Source organism: Podarcis tiliguerta, assembly GCF_965153285.1.
Source record: "Podarcis tiliguerta genome assembly, chromosome: 3".
Taxonomy (NCBI): Eukaryota; Metazoa; Chordata; class Lepidosauria; order Squamata; family Lacertidae; genus Podarcis; species Podarcis tiliguerta.
Window position 1 is genome coordinate 86843074 of NC_139536.1, and position 24125 is coordinate 86867198.

Below are 24125 nucleotides of genomic sequence, written 5' to 3' on the forward strand. Positions count from 1 at the left end.
TAAGTGGTGTTTCCGTGTGCTCTGGCACTCATCGTGGTCCTCCGTGCACCAGAAGCGGTTTAGTTATGCTGGTTACATGACCCGGAAAGCTGTCTGTGGACAAATGCTGGCTCCCTTGGCCTGAAAAGCGAGATGAGCACTGCACCCCATAGTTATCTTTGACTGGACTTAACCATCCAGGGTCCTTTACCTTTACCTTACGGGTTATGACTGGGTATCTACTTTACCTTTAAATACAGCGGTAATGATTATTATGCAGTTCAAAAATGCTAGCATTCATAAGGCTATACAAGTTTGGCACCACTGGTGACACCATTCCTCAGAAAAGAGCTGTAATGGCATTCTAGAGAAATGCACATGTATCAATTTATAAAGCCCCTATAGTTGTGCACAAATCACTTTCCCAGAACCGACATCAACACTGGGAGAGCTTTATAAAATGATATACATCAGGGCCTACTGGTGCTGCTGATCCCTGCCCCCAGCAGCTATGAACCATCATTTTAAATTTCCCCTGGTGCCCTACAGTCCCTAATGAAACATTACTCCAGTGCATTGTGAGAATCTTAAATGACAATTTGTAAACATATGACAGGTAAGCTTGCAGCCAGGTTGGCATTAATGATGTAGGAAGGGGCCCATGGAAGGCATTGAGTTGGGGGCCCCTTCAAATCATGCGCCAGAGTTGTAGAGTGTTGTAGAGTGCTGGAGGTTGTACATCTGATGATTATCAGTGTGTTTGTGTTGGAACCAGGGAACTTGGCAAAGAGGAGGAACTGAAGCAGAGGATGAGCTGACATTCTCAACAGAGAGAAAGATCAAAGGAACATAGTGAAATTTGATGGATATGGAGAAAGCCAGGAACTCATTTCTTCTCTCCATCACATACACCAGTCTTTGCCAATCTGGTGCATTCCAGATGTTTTGGACTACATCTTTCATCAGCTCTTCCCAGCTTGGCCAGTTGTCAAGGATGATGGGAGTTGTAGCCTATCCCCTAGTGGTGCTTCCTGCCCTGACGGCTACCAGACTTTAAACCTAGTTCCTAGATCTCAAATATGGTTGTAAAAAATGACTGAAACTCAACCATGGAATGAAAAAAGGTCACTGGATAACTGTGCTGGGTCAACAGCATATTTCTGCACCATCTGGAAAATCCTGGCTCAGAAGTTCCCTTGGCTGCTTGCCTTGCAAAAGTATATGGAATCCTGGCAAACTTGTATGCAGTTTTGTAACATGTAGATTTGGACTGAGCAGGACACTTACGGCTATAGCGTTCAGAGGAAAATTGTATTGGCAGGGTCGGGGCAAGATGACCTAATGGGTTTGTTTCAAAATTGTGCCCTATGATCTTGGATTGCCAGATGTTTAAAAACAAGAAAGTTACTGAAAGTTTACATGCCTGTGTGTAAAACAACCTGCCAACCTAGCAGTTCAAAAGCACATCAAAGTGCAAGTAGATAAATAGGTACCGCTCCGGCGGGAAGGTAAATGGCATTTCCGTGCACTGCTCTGGCTCAGTCATGCTGGCCACATGACCCGGAAGCTGTACGCCGGCTCCCTCGGCCAGTAAAGTGAGATGAGTGCCACAACGCCAGAGTTGTTCGCGACTGGACCTAATGGTCAGGGGTCCCTTTACCTTTTTTAATATCTATGCTGGGCAAGTGATTCCTGCAATGCAGGGGGTTGGACTAGATGACTCTCATGGTCCCTTCCAACTCTACAATTCTGTGCCTCTATGAAATAAAATTCATTGTGGGCTATGGATGAATATTTCATCCTGGAGTTTTTTGGCTTCTGGCGCAGAGTCACTCCCTTATTTACGTTAAAAACCCACACTTAGCCTGGCTATTCCAGGAATTTGAATCCTTGGTTAGATTTTAACACTTGCTGGATCCAGGGTTTAGGCATATAGCCAACATTTCCAAAAACTCTTAACAGTATAGAACAGGGTGGTCCAACTTTTTATACCACGTGGGCCGCAATAGTACTTCAACAAGGAACCTGTCGGTTGCCGCGTAGAGTTTTTAAAAACCTGGGCAATGGTGCGCTGCCCGCCCGTGACTCCCGAGCCTTGCCCAATCTCCTGCCCCCTTCCCCCTTTGTTTTGACAGATCATGGGAGGCTCGGGAGTCATGGGTGGGCCGCCGTTGCCCAAGAGGGGCGCAAGGCACGTGGTTTCTCTGCCAGGCAAGGTACAAAGCTCTTCTTTTGCACCCTGTGAAACAAAAATGCATAGTTTTTTTAAAAAAACTGGGCAACGGCCACCCGCCCACAACTCCTGAGCCTCCCCTGATCAGTCAAAACAAAGGAGGAAGGAGATCTGTACCGCCGGACATCCCCGGTTCCCCTTTGGCAGTGGTGGCGGCAGTCAGCAGCCCAGAGCCAGCCTGGTAGCGCAGTTGGCTCTGGCTGGCTTCAGGAGCTGCTCGCTGCCGTGGCGCCCACCATTTTTCCTCTCCAGAAGTCCCCATATGATGTGTCTTGTGTGCAACACATCATATGGGGACTTCCGGAGAGGAAAATGGCGGGCGCCACGGCAGCAGGCAGCGAGCAGCTCCTGAAGCCAGCCAGAGCCAACTGCGCTACCAGGCTGGCTCTGAGCTGCTGGGGCTGCCGCTGCCATGTTTTCTGGGGACAGATTTACAAATCTGGGGACTGTTCCCAGGAACTGGGGATGTCTGGTAACCCTAGCAGAGTGGCTGGGGAAACCCAGCCAGATGGGCGGGCTATAAATAATAAATTATTATTATTATTATTATTATTATTAATTAATTGAGTTATTGGTTAATGCAAACTATGTTGTTATTAAATATTGGTTAATATAATATTGGTTAATACAAAGTAAGTTGTGGTTGTTTTTTTATTTGGAATTTCTGTGGGTGGCATCTAGGGATGTTTGCCCTGTGATGGAAGGAATCTGCTAATGGAACAAGGGAGAGAATGTGCTATATTGCTTCTAAATATTTTCTAGCTCTGCAAATCTGGATCTCATAAATTGGTATATTTTCCTTTGCAGGGGCAGAAATAGCTGAAAGTGGGGGGAGTGGAAAATGGTGTGAAGGAAAAGGGTTAAGTAGTGACCCTCCACCACTTAAGCCACCTTCAAATCTGATGCACCAGCAGCTTCATTGTGTGCTTTAAAAAAACCCTCAAAGAAGTCATGGAACTGGGTGCAATGTTTAGCTTCACTTAGTGAATGTAGAAGACAAAAGAAGGAAAAGTAATAATATAAAGCTGGCCAAGCATGATTTTCTGTAGCTGCATGCAGAGTACCAAATTATAAAGCTTTAGTACTGTAAGATCAAAGACTTCATGAAAAGTCTTTTTTGTTTTGGACATCTTACAAGAAACATTCCAATTTCGTTCACAAATAGTATAAAAACTATTGCAGAGCAAATGATGCATAAGAATAGAGTTTCTTAATACCAGCCATCCACATATGTTGCTGTCATGTTGCACATATTTGGCAGTTGATGTTAACTTGTATTTCCTTTGCTCATGACTTCCTTAAAAAAACAGATTGGGAAGAACACCGGCTTCTTATAGGCCTATTATAACACATTTTCCAAGACAGAACAGCCATTTTTTGGTCATGAAATTCTAACTACATTTAACATTCATTTTCATATTCTTAGTTGTGGCTCTCTACTACGCTTACTGCAAAGTGCATGATTCGTAACTATTTGTAAATAGCAATGATGTTTTAGGTTCCACGGAGATACACACAATGAGTTTTGCAATGTACTCTTACGGTTAGACTCAGATGCAAGTCACACTTTCTTGGGTGGGCTTTCTTCCAAGATTGCAACCTCAATCGCCTGCAGAAAGCAGCCACTGAACATAAATTTACCTTGTCTTAGCAAAGAAAATGTAGACACTGCCATTGATTATATAATCAGAAACTGTTCACCCATCAGTTTCTTGCTGATGTAGGGCACTTGATGGCAGTAGAAGTGACCATGTACTCATGTTGAAGTTGCTTTCCCCAGGAAGTTAGCCAAGCTCTGCAGCCTGTAGCTCTAAGGCAGCATCAGAAATACTACTACTACTACTACTACTACTACTACTACTACTACTTTATTATTTATACCCCGTCCATCCAGCTGGGCTTCCCCAGCCACTTTGGGCGGCTTCCAAAAGAATATTAAAATACTGTTAATACATCAAACATTAAAAGCTTCCCTAAACAGGGCTGCCTTCAGATGTCTTCTAAAAGTCTGGTAGTTGTTGTTCTCTTTGACATCTGGTGGGAGGGCATTCCACAGGGAGGCCGCCACTACCGAGAAGGCCCTCTGCCTGCTTCCCTGTAACTTGGCTTCTCGCAGTGAGGGAACCGCCAGAAGGCTCTCGGTGCTGGACCTCAGTGTCTGGGTGGAACGATGGGGGTGGAGACGCTCCTTCAGATATACTGGACCAAGGCCGTTTAGGGCTTTAAAGGTCAGCACCAACACTATGAATTGTGCTCGGAAACATACTGAGAGCCAATGTAGGTCTTTCAAGACCGGTGTTATGTGGTCTCGGCGGCTGCTCCCAGTCACCAGTCTAGCTGCTGTGTTCTGGATTAGTTGTAGTTTCCGGGTCACCTTCAAAGGTAGCCCCACGTAGCATGCACCACTTTGGCGAGGCAGTCCACAGGCAGATAGGGTCTCAGCCTGCGTACCAGATGGAGCTAGTAAATAGCTGCCCTGGACACAGATTTGACTTGTGCCTCCATGGACAGCTGTTAGTCCAAAATACCTCCCAGGCTGCGCACCTGGTCCTTCAGGAGCACAGTTACCCCATTCAGGACCAGAGAGTCCTCCACACCTGCCCGCCTCCTGCCCCCCCCCAAAACAGTACTTCTGTCAGGTCAGGATTGTCAGGATTCAACCTCAATCTGTTAGCCGCCATCCATCCTCCTGCAGTTGCAGAGAATCATGTTTAGAATCAGACCTGAAGGGAAGCGAAAGGCTGTTTGAAAGTTGCAAGATATTTTGGTCTTTTACATAAATTAGTACGAGTTGGCACCATAGATTCCAATGTAATATATGTGCCTCCTGTGGTTTTAATAAGGAACTCCACCCATTTTTTCCCTCTCTCTGCAGAATTTAAATGAGCTCCAAAAATGTGTATGAAAATGCACTTGCCACCTTTAGTAATGTCAGATTTCTGGCATGACAAGTGTTCTCTGTTCCTCTCAGGTTTCCAGAACATTGTGTATTCGCAGTCACAAAGCTGTCGTTCTAACACTGTAGAAAGTTAGGGATTTACATGAGGAGTCACTGCATCTCTGTACAGGCCCAGAGCCATGGAGGGGCCAGCTGAGGGCACAGGCACTCCAAGTGGTCCACTAGCAGTCTTCACCTTCAGGACCCCAACTGTATGCATTGGGCCAGCAGGCAGGAACTGCTGCTGTGCCAGCCCCTTCCTTCCACAGACTGAGAGCATCCATCGAGGCTGTCCTTGGGAGTCCAGCTACTCAAAGGCAGCATGAAACCCATGGGGTAATGCAGCCACCTGGCTCTAATGTGCTGGCCACTCACCCATCTGCACTCCTCCCTTCTAGATCTCTGGAGTAGTAGCTAGACTTTTAAATGGGATCCTCACAGTTCACATATGCAGGGCCACCCACTATCGGATTACCCAACATGCAATGTGATAAGCCTTACTTTGTTCTTGAGAGCCTCCGTCAGTGTGGCTGAAAGTAGTGATGGCCCCTTTTAGTGAGTAAGCCATTTGAAAGCACAATGTTAACTAGGTCTACTCAGACAGGGGGCTTCAAAGCCCTAAAGTGAAGCAGAGGGTCATTTGTCGGGGAGAAATGGTGACAGGTGTTTAATGCTTCTCTTATTTGTTGGTTGTTTCTTGCAGATTTACCCCTCAACAGCTTTTGAATCCCCCATACTAGCTATACTAGTATGTCAGGCTTCCTCAACCTTGGCCCTCCAGATGTTTTGAGACTACATTTCACATCATCCCTGACCACTGGTCCTGCTAGCTAGGGATACTAGCCCAATGCTTATCAGATGGCAGGAATGTACTATATGGAAATGTGGCCTTAAATGTTCAGTGTTGAGTTTTAGCCCCATATTCCTTTCTCCAGCTGTCTTTCTGCCATGCGCCTCCCATCTTACTTCTGCTTCTCCTTTCTCTGTTCTGTGGCAACTTCCAACTTTCCAGCAACTCCCTAAGGTTTGGGGTCTTTCCAATGCTGCTTATATTCCCTTTTCAACTGGAGCTTCCAGGGATTGAACGTGGTACCTTCGTCATGCAAAATATATACTCTGCAATTGAGCTTTGCTTCTTCCTCCTCAAAACAAAATGCATACACTTCAATTTTAGTGTGCCTTTGTGTTGAATGCAGCCATTTCTAAGCATGCCTCTTGCTTAAAACAATGCCCACAGTGTGAAGAAAGTGTATTTTCAGCTCTCTTGAATCTGTGCCCATTCTCTCTCAATGATTAGCATGTTTTATTTTTGTTAGATTAATTTATGAAGGGAGAGCACTGTGGAATCTCATGTTCCTTGACAGAGAGAAAAATAACATCTATGTTCTCTTTTTCATAGGCTGTATGAAATCATGGTTTCCAGGGAAAACCATTGACTTAACTGGTTGTTAACAGCCAACATCCTGAGCTTGCAATTCTGGCAATGTTACGCAATTCATTCACCCTACAGCGTACATGTTTTTCAGTAAATCAAGCATATCAAGTCAAGGATCTCCTATGTTGTGGTTAAGACTCGCCCCCCCCCCGGCCTCCTTTCCACCCTCTTAATGACTAATGACTAATTTCATTCTAGCACAATGTAATCTTAAAATGGGTCGACTTTAGCAGGCGGGATCACTTGCCAGAACAAACTGCGTTTAGCAGGACAGACCTTCTGTGTTGCTTCAAACACTAGTGCACAACAAGAACTTCCTCTGTTGTAGACAAGGAGTCTGTGGGTTCAGTGGCCTTGATTGAATCATATCAAAAATAAGCTCTGTCTCTCCAAGAGTTGTTTTTCAAAAAAAAAAAAAAAACACATTTCAATGAATGGTTCTACCAATCCAAAACATTACTACCAACTCATCCATACACTTTGTCTTATGCAATGGAATACAGCTATCCCTGAAGATGTATGCAAAACTATGACTTATCAGTATTCCTGTATCAAACCTGAAGCAACACTATGACTATGGTACTAATTGAAGGGGTGCTGGTATGAGTTCTGTTGTTCCAGTATTTGTTCACTCCTTGCTATTTTGATTTCTTGTCTTTTCTATTTGCACATCACCATACATAGATGTATCCCTATGTGCTGGGTGCCAAAATTAGACAGTGCTCTGTGTATGTGTGTGTGTGTTCCTTATGCTGTAAATATGCATGGGTTTTTATTGTCCAATGAGGTGAACGAAGTTGTTGGCATCAGTCTATCTCAAGAGGCAATGGAGTGTGCCCCTTAGAGTGAAGTCAAACCGCTAGAGAATCACAGCGCCTGCTGTGGCTGCAGAGACCCGTAACTTGTAACTGCTGCCTCCCATGTTGTTTTCGCTGTATTAGCAGCCCCAAAGTGAGCTCTCTGGGCATTGTGTATGAAGGTCCTAGGCGGTATATCAGAAATAAGATAATTCTAGATCTGTTTCCTCCTTTCATTTTCTATTGCAGTCATTTTTAGGTTTTTGTGTTTAAGCCAAATGTAATGGCCTGATTGTGAGAGCTGTTCATGTCACAGTGCAACATGAGAAAAGTGTTAAGTTTCTCTTGGAACACAGGCTAATCTAAATGATCTTTAACATGTTTTTGGAAGACTGGAAAAAGGTTGAGATCATGCTACTTCGGCATTAAACTTGGGAAGATTATTTAGCAAAAGGACACTAAGGAACTGAAGTACAATACTTTTTAAAGCTCCCGTGAACCATTTGGATACAAAAGGCTCAAGCTGGAAGGAGCGAATTAGACATCATGTGGAAGCCAAGAAGAGACTCTGGTTTTACTACATGTTTCATGGATGTGGGCTCTTTTGAGTTCCATTATTCATAACTGGGGGGAGTTTTCTGTGGTTTCTGTTTTGTTTCAGGGGCGTTTGTGTGTTAGGGCAGATTTACCCTCAATGTTTTTGCAAGCTCCACATAGTTTTCTTCTGCTGATACTTAGATGTGCACCAGGATTTGGGAGGAGGGTGATTGGATGTCCTATTCTTGGAGGAACTTCTTGCTGTAATGTTTATGCTTCTGTCAGGACAATTTAGTGTAGTGATGGTGCTGAAATTTTAATCAGCTGGTTCAGTCTATGGATTTATCCAGGTCATAATGCTCAAGTGTTTTGCAAATTGACTGGCATTCCTCCAGAAGTTTTATCCAGTTTGGAATGTTACATGAGAGCTATGCATGCACAGATAGCATTCAGAAGAGCAAGTGCCCCAAAGATAGAAGTTATTTAATATTAAGCCTTTTTCTTGATGACCCTCTTGGGTGGATCATTATGAATTCCATGACCTGACAAAGCAGTCTTTAGTTTGGTGAGTATCTTCTTTAGTGCTTGATTGCTTCTTGCTGCAAATGTTTGATGTGGTCCCTTCCTATCCAGATCTAAAACTCCTTCTTTTTACTTAAGGGTGTTTGTAGTGGGAGGGGAGTTGAATTTACAGATGACTCCCCATGATGGCAGGTGTAACTAAACTATAATTTCTCAGGAACAGTACAATAACTTAGATGCATGCAGCACCATGAATGTATGTGCTAACATTGTACCTGGGACTCTTGAGAGCAAAAACTCAAAAACATATGAGCAGAGAAAGCTCATAAAATACAAAGTTAATTCAGAATTGTTTTGCAGGGAATTTGCCTATCACTTATTTAGGACTGAATCAGTTTGTTTTAAATTATCAATGTATAGCTTCTGTGGTAGATTCTTTCAACTGCACTGGTATCTCGGGTTACATACACTTCAGGTTACAGACTCCGCTAACCCAGAAACAGTACCTCGGGTTAAGAACATTGCTTCAGGATGAGAACAGAAATCGTGTGGCGGCAGCATGGCAGGCACCATTAGCTAAAGTGGTACCTCAGGTTAGGAACAGTTTCAGGTTAAGAGCGGACCTCCGTAACGAATTAAGTTCTTAACCCGAGGTACTACTGTAGTGGTATCAGTAGGTAGCTAAGTTTGACTGGTTGTCTGATAACCTAACTTTAGAAAGAACTACCTTTAGAAAGAACTACCTGTACAGTGCTACCTCTGGTTACGTACTTAATTCGTTCCGGAGGTCCTTTCTTAACCTGAAACTGTTTTTAACCTGAAGCACCCTTTAGCTAATGGGGCCTCCCGCTGCTGCTGCTGCGCTGCTGCTGCACGATTTCTGTTCTCATCCTGAACAAAGTTCTTAAAACGAGGTACCATTTCTGGGTTAGTGGAGTCTGTAACCTGAAGTGTATGTAACTCAAGGTACCACTGTATTGTCTTCTGGGAGATGCTTCATCTAGAACGCTCATTTTTAAATAGGCTTCTCGTGTGAGGGATGTCTTAGAATCATAGGGCAAAGCATGATGGCTGTAAGAACAAATGCAAGAGCAAATGCAAGAGCAGATTTCCTCAACAGTCCTCTCTGCACAGCAAAACTGTGTTCTGATAATCACAATGCTGTTGTCATAGGTTTCACTAAGTTAGGCTGCTGTGCTGCTGTAGCCCTTAGTGAATCCCATTCCACACTTACAGTGCGATCATTAGCAAGTTCACTCGGAACAGTCCTATTGAACTCAACGTATTAGCTGTGCTTCAGATTGCAACCTTAGATGGTCTAAACCAGCCTCCCACAAACTAGTGCTGACCATGCATTATGGATTGTAAATCTCCTCAGCCACAGCCAGCATGGCCGATACTCAAGGATGATGGTTGTTGCAGTTGGGAACATTTAGAAGAAAGCAAAGGAAGAGTGGTCTAAACGACTCCTTAGCTTAGAAGTATATAAATTTTGGCATCATAATTTTCTAAATGGAACATAGGCCCTGGGGTAGGTGGCATTTTAACTCCTCATTCTGTGCTGTTTTTCCTTTGTAACCCACATACCTGCAGTGCTGTTTTCCCCAACAGAGAAAAATAATATAAATACCCCCAGCAAGCCTGTCTTCTTCCTCAGTCAGTCTGCTAATAGCAGCTTATAGGGTTGAGAGTGAACTCAGATATGGGTTTGGGTCAGATTGGATGGTATCCCTCGTCCACTCAAAACTGCAGCAGTCCTGTTAGCTGCTTTAAAGTAAAGAAACAAAATGCTGATCAAGCTTCTCTAGCCTCATGTTCTAAAATGTTACAGGTATAATTTCTTTAGAGTTCTCTCTTGTTACATAAATAGCAGGAACTTGGTTTGAGTGGAAATAAACATTGTATGTAGGTTTTGTTACTATTCCCTTTCATATAGTCCCAAGTCAGCAGTGAAATACAGTATCCAAAAGTTGTTCATAGAGAGAAGTTTTTTTAAAAGTTGGACCATGATGGATTTGATATAATTGTATACAAATGTAACACTACTAGTGAAAATCCAAAATAAATATATGTTGGCTTGTTATCGGAGACTATGTGCAGGATTGGAGCCTAAATGTGCAAGTTAAACAAACAACAAAATGCAGTCCCCTTTGCACGCCCAAACTGGCTAAGGCTATAATCCTGTATGGAGTTTAGGCTGCTCAAATCTCATTAAAGTCTGGGAGTAAAACAATGCAAGTTTGTGTGGAATTGCACGCTAAGGCCTGGTTCAAATAACAATGACCATGGCTTATTGAGAATCTTGCTCTAAGTCCCAGCACTCTTTTATTCACACATTAGCTTTAGCACTTCTATTTTCCTTTGTTTAAATCACCGTACTTTTGAACAATAACAACAACAAAAATGGGTTAAGGATGCTTAGTGGTGCTGTGGTGGGAGCAGGATGAAGGGCCTGATTCTTGCTCCAGCTCCAGTTTGGCACAGCAATTGGGACTGGAAAGAGCCGGATGTTGGCTGTCTGTAGCTGTGGGACCACCTTGAGATCCTGCAGATCCCAGGACAGTGAAGCCCCACCCTCCCCCTTGGAGCGCCCATTCTGACTAGTGGGCCTCCTATTCACTTCCAAGTTTGATGGCTGGCTGGAAGCCAGTTTGACTGGCAGAGCTGAGCAGGGTGTAAGGGCTGGATTGCTTTGCAAATATTGATTTACAAACTAGGTTATGGAATCAGCACAAGACTGAGATTAAATCACACTTTCCCATGACAGAAACAACAACCCAGGCAGCTAAAAGCAGAATCAAATATAGTTCCCAAAATCATATTCCCAATCTGTAATGCTCGCACAAATAGGAAAAGCTTCACCTGAAAATCTTGTAATGCTGGTGCTAGCCGTGCCACTCTGGGGTGCCAGCACAGAAAAGGCCTCCTCATTTCTAGGGGCATAGTGTACCTCCATTAAAGAGGAGAGTTGGAGCAGAGCCTTAGCCATTGTTTACTGTATTTGCACCTTCTGTTTTCCTTCCCTGTGCTCTATAAAACTTTATTTTGCTCACTGTTCTAATAAAACCCTGGCAACCATTGTACTGGTGTTTGTGAAGCCAAGGGCTTGTTGAAGTTGAGGTTTCCATCTGCTGGATGGCTGTATGTATGTTAATGGCAAATCAATGGCATTCTTTTCATTGTACTTCCCTGGCTGCTCTTTGCAAAGGAAATAGCTATTGGTTTCCATAGACTTGCAGCCCCGAGGATGCTTGCAAATGCCAGACTAGAGCTTGGCATCCTTGAAGCAGGTTCTCAGGTTTTATGCAGCTCTTTGAGAAGTTTCATAACAGGTCACCGGCATGCCACTTGCGCAGCAGTCTCTGTATGGACTGTAATGCCTTTCTGGAAAACCCAGTAGGAATTCATCATAGAGCAGTGTTTCTATAATAAACATTTTAAGGAGGAGGAGGAGCCATAAGCATGCTGCTCCTTGCAAGCAGTTTTGTCCCCTCTTCCATGCAGCTTGAGTGTGCTATCTGGGTATACTTTGGGACTTTGCCAGGGCTGAAGACTCAGTGGGGGAGCACTAGCACAATACTCTAGTAGACTGAACCCACTGTAGTGAATTTCTGACTCTTATATCCCCAGTGGCAGAGAAGCCATGTGGGCCAGAGATGGTGAACCTGTGGGCCTCCAGAGGTTGTTGAGTTGCACCTCCCATCACACCTGACCATTGGCCATGCTGGCTAGAGCAGATGAGTGTTAGTGACCAAAAACATCTGGAGGGGCCACAGCTGCCCCACCCCTGATGTCCACTTTAGTTTCTTACATAAGTGCTGGTTTTGACCCATAAAGCCTTAAATGGCTCAGTACTATAATGCTTGAAGGACTGTCTCTCCCCAGGTAAGCCATCCCAGACGCCTGTTTCTGAGATCCTTCATGTGCCTCCTTCACATGAAGTCTGGAGGTTGGCAACACAAGAATGGGCCTTCTCTATAGTGGCTCCCCATTTGTTGAATGCTCTCTCCAAACTCTTCATTCCAGACTTTTAGGCACCAGGCTAAAATGTTCCTCTTCAACCAGGCTTTTGGCTGGTTAATATTCTACATCCTTTTAAATGTGCCTGGGGGGGGGGACGTTATTGTTTTGCTGTTTTGTTTTACTTATTTTTATCCAACATTTTATTCAGTGAACTGTCCTGAGATCTTATGATGAATGGCTGTATATAAATCTAATAAATAAGTAAAATAAATAATTTTGAACTCTCAGAAATGTATTATACATTTTAGCGCTATTCATTTCGCTCAACACCATTAAAGTCATGAAATGCACACAGTAGGACTAGTTAGGCTAGACCCTATAGAAAGCCAAAACAGTTCAGATATGTTGCATCTGTATTTTAATGCAATTGTAATAAAGTAACTTTTCTTTTCCCAGTTTATTTTAGGATTTGAAGTGCTGGAAATACTGTATACATGGCAAAGAACATAAAGTTTCTTCAGGCATTTTTAATGTTGTTGCTGCGCGATTACATATCGGCTGAAGATGGTGATGTAAGATCAAGTAAGAATCAACTTTATTTGCTAACCATGGCTGTTTAATAAATTGTGGAGGCTTCTCTAATAGTCCCCATTTTCTCTCCTCCATGAGGTTCCTTCTTTCCTTAAAATAATGTATAAGCAATTTTTCATTGTAATGTTTCATTTAAAATATTTTAATGCGCTTGATAATATCTTTGGAGATAGATTTGCATACCTTATAAATGTACTTTTAGGGACTATATTAAAGTACCATATTTAAGCTACATAGCATGACAGTTCAAAAGTGACAAGTTCAGACTTTTCCCACAGGAAGGTAATGTTGGTTTTGTACAGCTTGGATCAGAGATCTTTACAAACCTAAGGTCCATCTGCATTATATATTTAAAGAAGTATCATACTACTTTAAAAAGTTGTGGCTTCCCTGAAAGAATCATGAGAAGTATAGTGTGCTATTCCTTTCACAGAGCTACAATTCCCAGAGTTCCCAGGGAATAGGGAGTTTATTGTTAAACCACTCTGGAAGTTGTAGCTCTTGTGTGGGCAATATGATTCTTTGCCGGGGGTGGGGGGAAGGGCCAAGACTGTTCAAAGTGGCTTGATGCAGCTTTAAATGTATAGTGCAAATAAGTCCTTACATTAATTTCCCAGCTTCTCTGGCCACAGAACAATATTACAGTCTTTCCCTGGGTCTGCGGTACTGTTGTAACCTGGTCCTTTTTACACTTGGTCTAGTTTAGACATCATCTTCCCTGTTCAACAGACCACAGTCACAAATGGGACCTGCAACAAAATGTTACAGTGCTCAGTGATTCTGTTTTGTGTTCTGGCCAATCAGCTGTTCCCCCTTCCACAATAATCTATTCTTTCCCCTGTAAGTTATTTTCTGCCTTACATGTCACTTGGCAGTCTGTGGCAAATGAGCATGCCCAGTGTTCATTGGACTGTATTGGGTCCCCCGCTTTTGTTTTCAACCCTAAATAATTTTTTGTATTTCTTCAAATCCTCCAAGCATGCTTATACGTCCTTCTTGTGTTTAGGTAGCACTGTTTTGAGGTCTGGAATTGACCTTGGATGGCCTTGGCGTGTGTGCTTTGTGACAGAGCTAAAGTTTTTTTTTCCCCCCTGAGCAATATGCAGCCCATTTTTATTTTTATTTTAGCTACCCTCAATGAACTCTAAATCATCTCAGAGAAAATTATATTGAATGATGCTGTGGGGAAGCGATGTGGCAGGCTTGATGTTATTTAACAGTACATTGAAGCTAAGCTGTACTCTGTTTTATACATTATAACTGGTTGAAGCCAGCAATAAAAATTGTGGAATTCAGGTTCACTAGTAAGTTATCTTCAAGGGATAGGTCTGTATTTCCCGGTAGGATTATTTTTCTTTACAGTAGGATTTTTTTATTTACAGTCAATCGATTTAAAAAGATCTATAGACCACCCTTTAATGTAAATATTTCCAAAGTAGCTTACAAGTTTTTTTAAAAATAAGATGTATATAACCAAAGTAAAGTAAAAGAATAGTAGATAAAAACATTGTAAAAATGGAGAAGTCTGGAAATTTTTTTTAAAGTGTTTACTTAGCACCAATGAGATGTCAGAATGGGTACTATGCAAGTCTCCCTGTGGAGAACATTCACAAGCAAGATGCTACCACTAATTAAGCCCCCCCCCCATCACTTGCTTCACCTCATACACAATATGTACCTGAAGAAAGGCGTCCAAATATGACTTTTAGTGCAGGGGGTAGCAAAATCCAGGTACTTTGGACTACATATTCCATTCGCTTCAGCCAGCATGGTCAGTGATCAGTGTTGATAGGAGTTGTAGTCCACTCTGCCGCACATTGGCTGCTGTCCAGCAGCTCTTGAGACACCCTCAACATCTAGATGGGAAATGCCTTTGCATGTGAAGAGTGTTTTCCATGGACAGAAGAAAAGCAAGAAAACCCACATAGGTACCAGGCTCTGGATCACTGGCCATGTCTTTTGACTTAATTCAGGTGAAGCAATCAACTAAGTATCTCATGCCAAGTGTTCAGTGTAGTGGGTACAATAACAAATGGAGGCACAGGAAAGATATTTTTAGGATGTGTGTTAATCTGGTGCACTTTTGAATTTAGTTAAATACTGTGTGGTTAGACACAACCAGATGTGGTTAGGTGTGACCATTTACGGATGATGTCTGAGAGCTTGTGGTTTCTCTCCAGTGCATTATGATAACCACAAACCACTCTGCAGAGTTTTGAATGGTTTAAAGCACTCCCTATGAACGATGGAAAAGCAATGCGTATTGCTGTATTTTGTCCTCACTCAAATGACTACCACATCTGTTTGAAAGTTCTCGTTTCTCGATGTAATAGCCCAGCAATATATACCACTTCAGAAAATTGTAAATGTATCTGACAAATTATATAAAGGTAAAGGGACCCCTGACCATTAGGTCCAGTCGTGACCGACTCTGGGGTTGCGGCGCTCATTATATACCAACAATTAAAAAGCAACGAAAGTCTAGTAAAACACGCACACACAAAATCCAACCACCTGAGGCATGGCTTGCAAGCAGAAAATACCTATCGACACAGAAACTTGCAAGTGGCTCTGTCATCCATTTTTAGGCTACTGTTTCTTTCCTATTCCCTGCCAAAATCATTGCAAAAAAAATTGGAGCCCAAATGCATTGGAAAATCACTAGATGGAAATGGGAAAATATTAGCTCAATGCACATCTTTCGGAAAAGCTCATAATACTCAGGTGATAAGACCACAAACAGGAATCACAGGCTCCAGCTCAAAGAAAGCTGATTTTCCTTAAATCCGGCTGAACCTTTTGTAGTCATGAAATATGTAAGACCTGTTAATTTTGGTGAGAAATGCAGCACAATCCTGTGCATGTTAACTGCACTGGGGCTGTGGGGGAGGCACTTGTTGCCTCTGCCCAGGGTTGTCCACACCACAGCTGCCTCAAGGGCATCTTCTGGGGCTTTAGGAGTGGAGTGCATGTATTCCCTGCCATTTCTGCCCTTTAGCCATGAGCATCTCATAGGGTGCTTTCAGTGAACTGTCCTTTGGCATCTCCCTGTGTGCGCCATTCTTTAGGGGTGTGCGGCTGGTGGCAGCAGCTTGTGCGGATGTTTGATTGTCAGTGGTGCGATGTTGGGTACAGGGTGTGCTTCACATGTGTTTGTCTATCTGGTTGTGTTGTGCTGCGCTGTTCCTTCTTGTGACAGTGCAGTTGGTGTGGTGAGTGTGCCTTCTGGTGCGTGGCATGCAGTGCCTGCTGTCTGACTGCTGTGGTGAGTGTCTATAGGGATGCCACCTGCACTCTGTCCCCTGTTTATCTGCATGCCTACACTTGCACTTTGAGCTGCTTCCCATGAGCTGTCTTTGAGCATTATTACAGTCCGTATACACCTGTTAAGGGCACTTGTGGACTATCCTCTGTGCACCAAAAGGTGGCTGCAGTTCCCATAGTAATGCTGGCTGAGCTGGCTCTGTGTTTTGCTGGCTCCTTTTCTCTCTGCTGGGCTGGAGCCAGCTCATCTGGTGTTTAAACCTCCCTGGGGCTCCTGAACAAAGTTTGGATCTAGCATACTTCACCAGTTTATTTTAAGACAATGTAATATATGACAGCTCCCCCTATTTAGGATTTCTCTGCCGATTAGTTGAATTCAGTACCCACTGAAATCAGTGGAGCTTAAGTCATGAATAACTTTCCCCCATTGATTTAAGTGGAACCTAACTTCAATTAACTTTGTTTCGATCCCACCCGATCATGGCATAAATGTTTGCAAAAATATCATGTCCTTGACCCTTGAAGATAGAACACTGAGATTACATTCAATACAGATTACTGAATTTGATTTCTGTTTTTCTCTCTCTCTCCTCTCTCTCCATTTTTAAGGTTGTCGAACTGCCCCAACAGATCTAGTGTTCATATTGGATGGCTCCTGGAGTGTTGGCCCAGAAAACTTTGAAATAGTCAAAAGGTGGCTTGTCAATATTACAAGTAACTTTGACATTGGACCAAAGTTCATTCAAGTTGGAGTAGTTCAGTACAGTGATTATCCTGTGCTTGAAATCCCACTTGGGTCTCATGATTCAAATGAAAACCTCGTCAGAGGAATGGAATACATACAGTACTTGGGTGGAAATACAAGAACAGGGAAAGCCATTCAGTTTGCAATCGATCACCTATTTGCCAAATCCGCAAGGTTCCTTACAAAAATCGCAGTGGTACTTACCGACGGAAAGTCACAAGATGACGTCAAAGAAGTGGCAGCTGAAGCAAGAAAAAACAAGATCACTCTGTTTGCCATTGGAGTTGGGTCAGAAACCGAAGAGGATGAACTAAGAGCCATTGCCAACAAGCCCTCGTCAACATATGTGTTCTATGTTGAAGATTATATTGCAATATCCAGAATAAGAGAAGTCATAAAGCAGAAACTCTGTGAAGGTAAATATTAATGCCTTTCTGCAGAGTCATTAACCTCTTTTTCCTTTAAGGAGTATGATGTGCTGTAGTGGTATGCTGGCCTCACTTATTTTAGTACTTGGTTGTATAGGAAGCTGCCATACCATCAGGCAGGCCATCACTCCCTCTAGCTCAGGGGTGGGGCATCTCTGGCCCTTGGGTGTAATTAGGCCACCAGACCTCCCCATTTGACTCAGGAGGCCATTTTAGCCAAGCCACGCCCACCAGTTGTATAGCTGTTGTCAGGTAAAGATGCAACTGGGCTGAAAGGAGGTTTGAAGACACTATCAGTTAGCGGCTTGGTGGCATCTATAGAGCCCTTTGCCCATGTGTGAGCAAAACTGAGTCACCTGACATCATTGTGACGACATGTGATTGATGGGGTGGGGGTGATATACTGACCCAACAGCTGGATCCAGTTCCCTACCCCTACTTTCTCTCCACTGACTGCCAGGAGCTTCCCAGGGTTTCAGAAATGGGCCTTTTCTAGGATTTACGTATATCCTTCCACTCAGTGGGAGATGTATGGATGTGCCTGCTGCCCCATTATGTGTACAGGATTATTGATGGTCTGTGAGCTGTCTGTTAAAAATCAGAACCCTGATAGTCTTAGAGAAGAAGTTGATGTATGGATCTGAATGTTTTTGTTTTATTTCTGACAAAGGGCAGATATAATTTAATTAATGCCACTCAGTAGATCTGAACAAGGAACCATTGTGTACAGCAGAAGGACACACAGGTTTGGTATGAAAGAGAAACGTGTTTGCATGAGAAGTGAGGAAATGAAGCTCACTGCCAAGGCAGACTTTGTAATCATCGCATCTGGCAATTCCCAAGTCTAGACTAGTGGTTAAGAATATGAAACTTTTGCTGGCTGACCTTCCCCAAGACTTTGCAGCAGCCTTAGCGGTGAACTGATGACTATGGGGGGTTATTGGGTTGTTGTTTTTATATTGACTATATTTGTTGTGGTTTTATATTTTGATATTGTTCTGTGAACCGCCCTGAGACCTCCAGGTTATAGGGCAGTATATAAATTCAGTAAATAATAATACTAAATAAATAATATGGCTCGGCCATTGTGAGTGGAGAGGCCCAAGAGGGACTGGTTACCTGATTGAGTGTGGAAACCACTGGTATGGTCAGAAACTATCATCTTCGGTTGGTTCAGAAACTGAAAAGGCTGAGATGGGAGCAAGCTCTCATCAACACAACACAACGTTCCTCATCCTAAGCAGAATCTACCTGTGCTTGTGGTAGGGTTGAGCGCCTACTTACCTTGTCATGGTTTTGTTTTAGTCTAGCTTTCCATGCTTTTGTAGTATCATGCATCAGCAGAAAGCAACTGCAGGGCTTGACCTTTTCTGACCCTGCCAGTGGAATGACTGAATCAGGGATGAAGAACCTGTGCCTCTCCTGATGTTGTTGGACCACAGCTCCTATCATTTCTGACTATTGGCCATGCAGGCTGGGGCTGATGAGAGTTGGAGTCCAACAACACCCAGAGGCTCCTGGGTTTCCCATCCAGTTGTGTTACTGAAAAATCTTTCTCTCCCTCCACGTACTCTCTCTTTGCAGGGAGGTTGTGTGTAGCTACTCTACCACAAAGTTGTTTTTGCAATGTTCCTCAGAACCTTTCACGCCCACCCCTCTTGCTCTTTCCCTATGCTTCAAAAGTTGCTGGCAAAGGATACTTGGGGCTGTTTCAGAGACATTCAAAATATTCCCTACACAATGTGCTGCAGCTATCCCTGGCAATGCAGAGACTGCCCTCTGGGATTTTAAAATAAACTATATGACATAGCTGTGTTTCAGGCTTGATGCGAGATGAAATTTAAGCCCTAGCACTTGAAGTCTGCTCTCTTTTTATGTTTTGAAAAGAGAAGATCCTGGATAGGATCCAAAGGTTCTGTTCCATTCATGGAAAGAGTCTTCTGTGACTTGATCCTTTGGATCCAGACCCCTGACGTGTAATGTACCCACTGCAATGCATAAGATTTCAGAAGGTTCTCTGAATATTTATTATAATTTTTAAAAATCCTTTAAACAAGTCAGAAACAGTGCTGTTCCTAAAGGTGCTGGCACTTTGCACATTTAACAGAAATAAATCCATGACTGCAATTCTCTCCAGCATTGCCAAAAAGGAACAAGATGAGTCAAGGCAGCTGTTCATCCATGATGGATGCACTGTTTGTTTGTTCTTTTAAGGGTAAACTGAGCCCTTTAAAAGGGTGAAGTGAGCCATAGAGAGGGCCCAGCTTGGACTGGGCTGTGGTGGAAAGGGATTAACCTAGTGGTAGCGAAGTGATGCTCTTCAGATGTAGTCCAACTACACTATAACTCCCAGCTCCAGCTAGCATGGCCAATGGAGAGGACATACCATTAAATACTCCTGGGTTAACCCTTTTGCTTAGCTGTTGTTTTCTGATCAGAGTCACTCTCCCAGAACTGCTGTTTGCCTCGTGGGGCAAAATAGATATGTACTGTGTGGCTTCCTTCCCCAGCTCTGATCTGAATTCCACTTTCTAGCTACACTTATCGTAGGAGCATACGCTACAGGAGATCTGATCAAGGCCCTCCTCACCTTTGTATCTAGTTGTGCCTCAGTGTCAACTCTTTAGGTCAGGACTTCTTCTCCACATATTTCTTGCTTCTTCCACTCTTTAAAGAACCATGAATATGGATGGTGCAATCATTTGTTGTTTTACGATGATGATGATGATAATTATAAAGATAATGGTAATAATAACAATTTTATAATATTTCTTTTATTTATGGGTCAGGAACTAACAACCATCAAATCCATGTATGCCTTCTGTTAACCCTCATGTGACTTGCTACTTCCATTGTAATTGAATGTAGAAACTGGATTTGTTTTAAAGGACTTAGTAAGATGAAAACAAAATATCAAGATTCTTAAGTAATAGCAGAACTACATTCTAAACCTTGCAGCTGTGTTCTGATGTCACAGATGTTTAAAAAATGGTTTGCGGTGTACAAACTGTACTGGTGTCTTTATTAATCAGATACCTTATGATTATTTGTACTTTCTGTTTTAAGTAGATGTTTGCTTTCATGTATAATTGTAAGCATTCCACTGTCATTGCTTAATACGTTACTGTACAATGACATATTTGGGAACAGATTATCTGCCCTTAAATTCATGTCTCTCAACAGGAATTGAGATTAAAAACCCATTTCCCCAACCAGTTCCAGAGATATGATAGTTGGTCTTGCTGACTGCTGAACTGTCATTACCATGATGAGAAGGAGTTTGATAATGGCATATGTGCAGAAATTTAGGGTGGGGGGCTGGGTTTAGTATTTCCTGGCAGGGGCATGGCAAAACTCAGTTCTGAATTCATTCCCAGTTCTCATGTAATTGCTTGCACTCATGGCACCAGTGGCTTCCAGTAGGAACAGCAACTACCATTCTGGAGCTAGTTGTGAAAATGGGTGGCTGGTCAACACACAACGAAAGAGTGGGTTGCCTATTTTTGTATCTGAAACAAGACTCATTTTATGCAGTGCTTTGAATGTTTGCATCTTAGCAAAGCATGCTACAAAATCATCATTAGTTCCACATCTTCATTTCTCCATTCCCTAAAGTCTTAACAACAGAGCTTTCGCCATAAATTCTGTGTCAGTGCAAAGAAAAGTTGGCACATTTCTACTTTTTAAAATTCCTTTTTAACATTGTACCTTAAGCGCCCAGTATTGTATTTTGTGTTATTTTTTAGGTAGCATTCAGCCAGCTACAATTTTTTTCATATCACATTCTTTTAGAATGAAATTCATTTCCAGTCTGTAGCAGTCTTGGTGAATGCAAAGAAGTCAAAACACAGCTCGTTGAATGCAAGTAGTTTGTAGTTTGCTTGACTCTGGGTCTGGCCCTTGATTTTTTGTAGGGTCTGCAGAATGGGGCTTCAGTGGATTTCTTCAGTGGATAATCCTTATTATACCAGGAGGGACTGTAGAATGAAGGGCAACCAGCACAAAAGGTTAGAATGGATCCTTAGGACAGGAGCAACAGAGAGGAGTTAGTAGTGTCTGGCACAAGGTCTGCCTCTTTTTGGCTTGCCAATAGCTCTAGAGGGGAAAGTGTAAACAGTGGTCTAGCTCAGGTATATTATCAAACCATGGTTTCCTGTTATGAGAGAGAGCTGTGGCAAGCTTTGGCACACCACCCTACATTCTCCTTTCTATCTTCAGGTATGAGCAGAGCAGACTGAAAGCTGTAATTTTTATAGTATTACCTTCAAACTGAGGAATCCAAGTTTGTCAATGAAGCATAGTAAGATTAAACTACAGATTCCTGAATTTGGACATAACAGCAGTTTATTATAAAACAAAAGTGGAAGTTTTTAGTGTCCTCTTCTTGCAGAAAGAGCAGAGAGAGAAGTGCATAAACTTGAGACTCACCGCAGCTCATAAAGCTAAAGCAAGGTTTGGCGCATTTCAAATTTAATGACGTTGTGTTTCTCAGTCCCTTCACAGCAGCAAAGTATGTCTTTCACCCTCTTAATTTAAATTTTAAAGCAGGTGGCTTTCTGCTTTTAACCTGCACCAGTTTATGTGACAACATGGCAGCATTGTGTAGGATTAGCCTGTTTAATGCTTGCACCCTCCCAGTGCAAGAAGATGAATTCTCCATTTGGCAACGTGTGGCTCACAGATTTTAATCACACCAGCACAAATTGGCCTCCTGCTGAAACAAACTGTTGCACTATCTTGATATCCCTCCACGTTGGTGGCCCCTTGCATGCTCACACAGAACTTCTCTCAGATAGTTGTGGTGCAGGTAGCTGCCCACATGTGTGGCTGCATATATGAAAACTTAAGAGTACCATAAAATGCTTTTGAGCATCAAAGCTAAACAGGGGTGGTCAATGACAATCGCAGTCCAAAAGACCTGATATTTCACATAGGAAAAAATATGATCATAGTTCACATTTATGCCACAGATGGGAAACTTTAGGTCGAAGGGTTGAATATGAGCCTCCACACCCCTCTGTCTGGTCCACAGGACTCGAACCAAGCCACATCCTCCCAGACCTCCCAGATCTCTCAGGGTGCCCTCCTGTTGTGATTTTAGCTGGCTAGAAATGTCCTCTTGAACTGTGATTCTACATCTTCCTTGCATGGAGAGTGGTATGTATCTGTCTACATCTACTGATGTCATACCCATCACTGGGGTGTTTCCTAGAAGGTTGAAAATAGCTTTATTATCTCTGATTTACGTAGCACACTAAAGTCAATGGTGAGCTTCTTAAGTTTTCCAAAGGATGCTTTGAGCTGGACTCTCAGTTCAAACAACACAATAATTTAATTACAGTACTTGTGCACCAGCCTAATGGTATAAAATTGCACCTCATGCTTTCAAAGTTATACATCGGTTACTACATCCATGAATTAAACATGGTATGTATTTTGGTTGCTTTTCAGAATCAGTTTGCCCAACAAGAATTCCTGTGGCATCACGAGATGAAAAAGGATTTGATATACTTCTAGGTTTAGGTGTGAAGAAAAAGGTGACAAAGAGAATCCAGATTCCATCTACCAATGTGAAAGCTTATGAAGTAACCTCGCGTATTGACTTGTCAGAATTGACAAGGTACAGGTTTTTTTTTTTTTTTTTTTTAAAGTTTATATCCTTTTAAATTAAAATAAGACTTCCTTATAATGGACTAGATAATTGTTTAAGAATTAGGAATTCAGAGTGTATGTTCTGCTAATTTTTTTAAAAAATTGCTTTCTAGGAATGTCTTTCCAGAAGGCCTTCCTCCATCATATGTGTTTGTATCCACTCAGAGGTTTAAAGTCAGAAAAACATGGGATTTGTGGAGGATTTTAAGCCTGGATGGAAGGCCACAAATAGCTGTTACTGTAAATGGAGAAGACAGAACGCTGTCATTTACTACAACAAGCCTAGTAAATGATACGCAGGTTGTTACTTTTACTGCACCCCGTGTGAAGGTAAAGAAGACATCACTCATGTGTTGATATATCTGTTATCCATATTGTGATTTTGAACGTGAAGTGATCCAGTGTTTCACTGTTCATTATAACAAAGCATCAGAGATGATTCTCATGTTTTGAAGTTAGTGCTTGAATACGGATCTCTGAGGACAAAACGTTCATTCCTCTTTGTCACGTCTGAACGGCATGCCACATAAAATGTGGCCTGTGTTCCTTTAGAAAACTTAAGAAGTAGACCCAGAAACCACCTTTTGGTGGCACGTCTCTGCTCATGTTGTACAATGTGATTCCATCGTAGCACTGTTTGGGAAAACCTGTAATCTGAAATGGTGCAGTACTAGCTGTGCCGTTATCTTTCCCATACAAACCAAATTAAGCAATTAGTGTTTATATATAGATCGATTTATAGATGCCATCTGCAAAGTGAGTGTGTGTGTGTGTGTGCATGTGTATTACACAAGCAAACACACACTGAGGTTGCTCTTCTATTTTGTTATTCTATTTTGTTATTCACTTACGGACTCATTGTTAGAACCGTGTTTATGGAAGACAATCTTACTCGGCTATGAGTGATTGCCAAAGATACACCCCTTTCTATGCCTTTGGTATAGGAAAGTATGATAGAAATACAAAAATAGATACGTAATCTCTATAAAGAAGATGGAGATCAATGTTATGCCTAGCTATCTTCTAGAGACGCACAAGCTG

The 24125-nt window shown here is 42.5% G+C and overlaps 1 protein-coding gene across 1 annotated transcript in view; it reads left to right on the forward strand.

The window, feature by feature from the left end:
- COL21A1 (collagen type XXI alpha 1 chain) overlaps positions 1 to 24125 on the forward strand; it is a 127936-nt gene that overhangs the window by 36162 nt on the left and 67649 nt on the right. Inside the window, exons 3-6 of the mRNA XM_083431899.1 lie at positions 12861 to 12986; positions 16869 to 17420; positions 22884 to 23052; positions 23198 to 23414. Coding sequence (XP_083288025.1) covers positions 12899 to 12986; positions 16869 to 17420; positions 22884 to 23052; positions 23198 to 23414 — 1026 coding nt within the window. The 5' untranslated portion in view covers positions 12861 to 12898. The remainder of the gene's footprint in view (positions 1 to 12860; positions 12987 to 16868; positions 17421 to 22883; positions 23053 to 23197; positions 23415 to 24125) is intronic.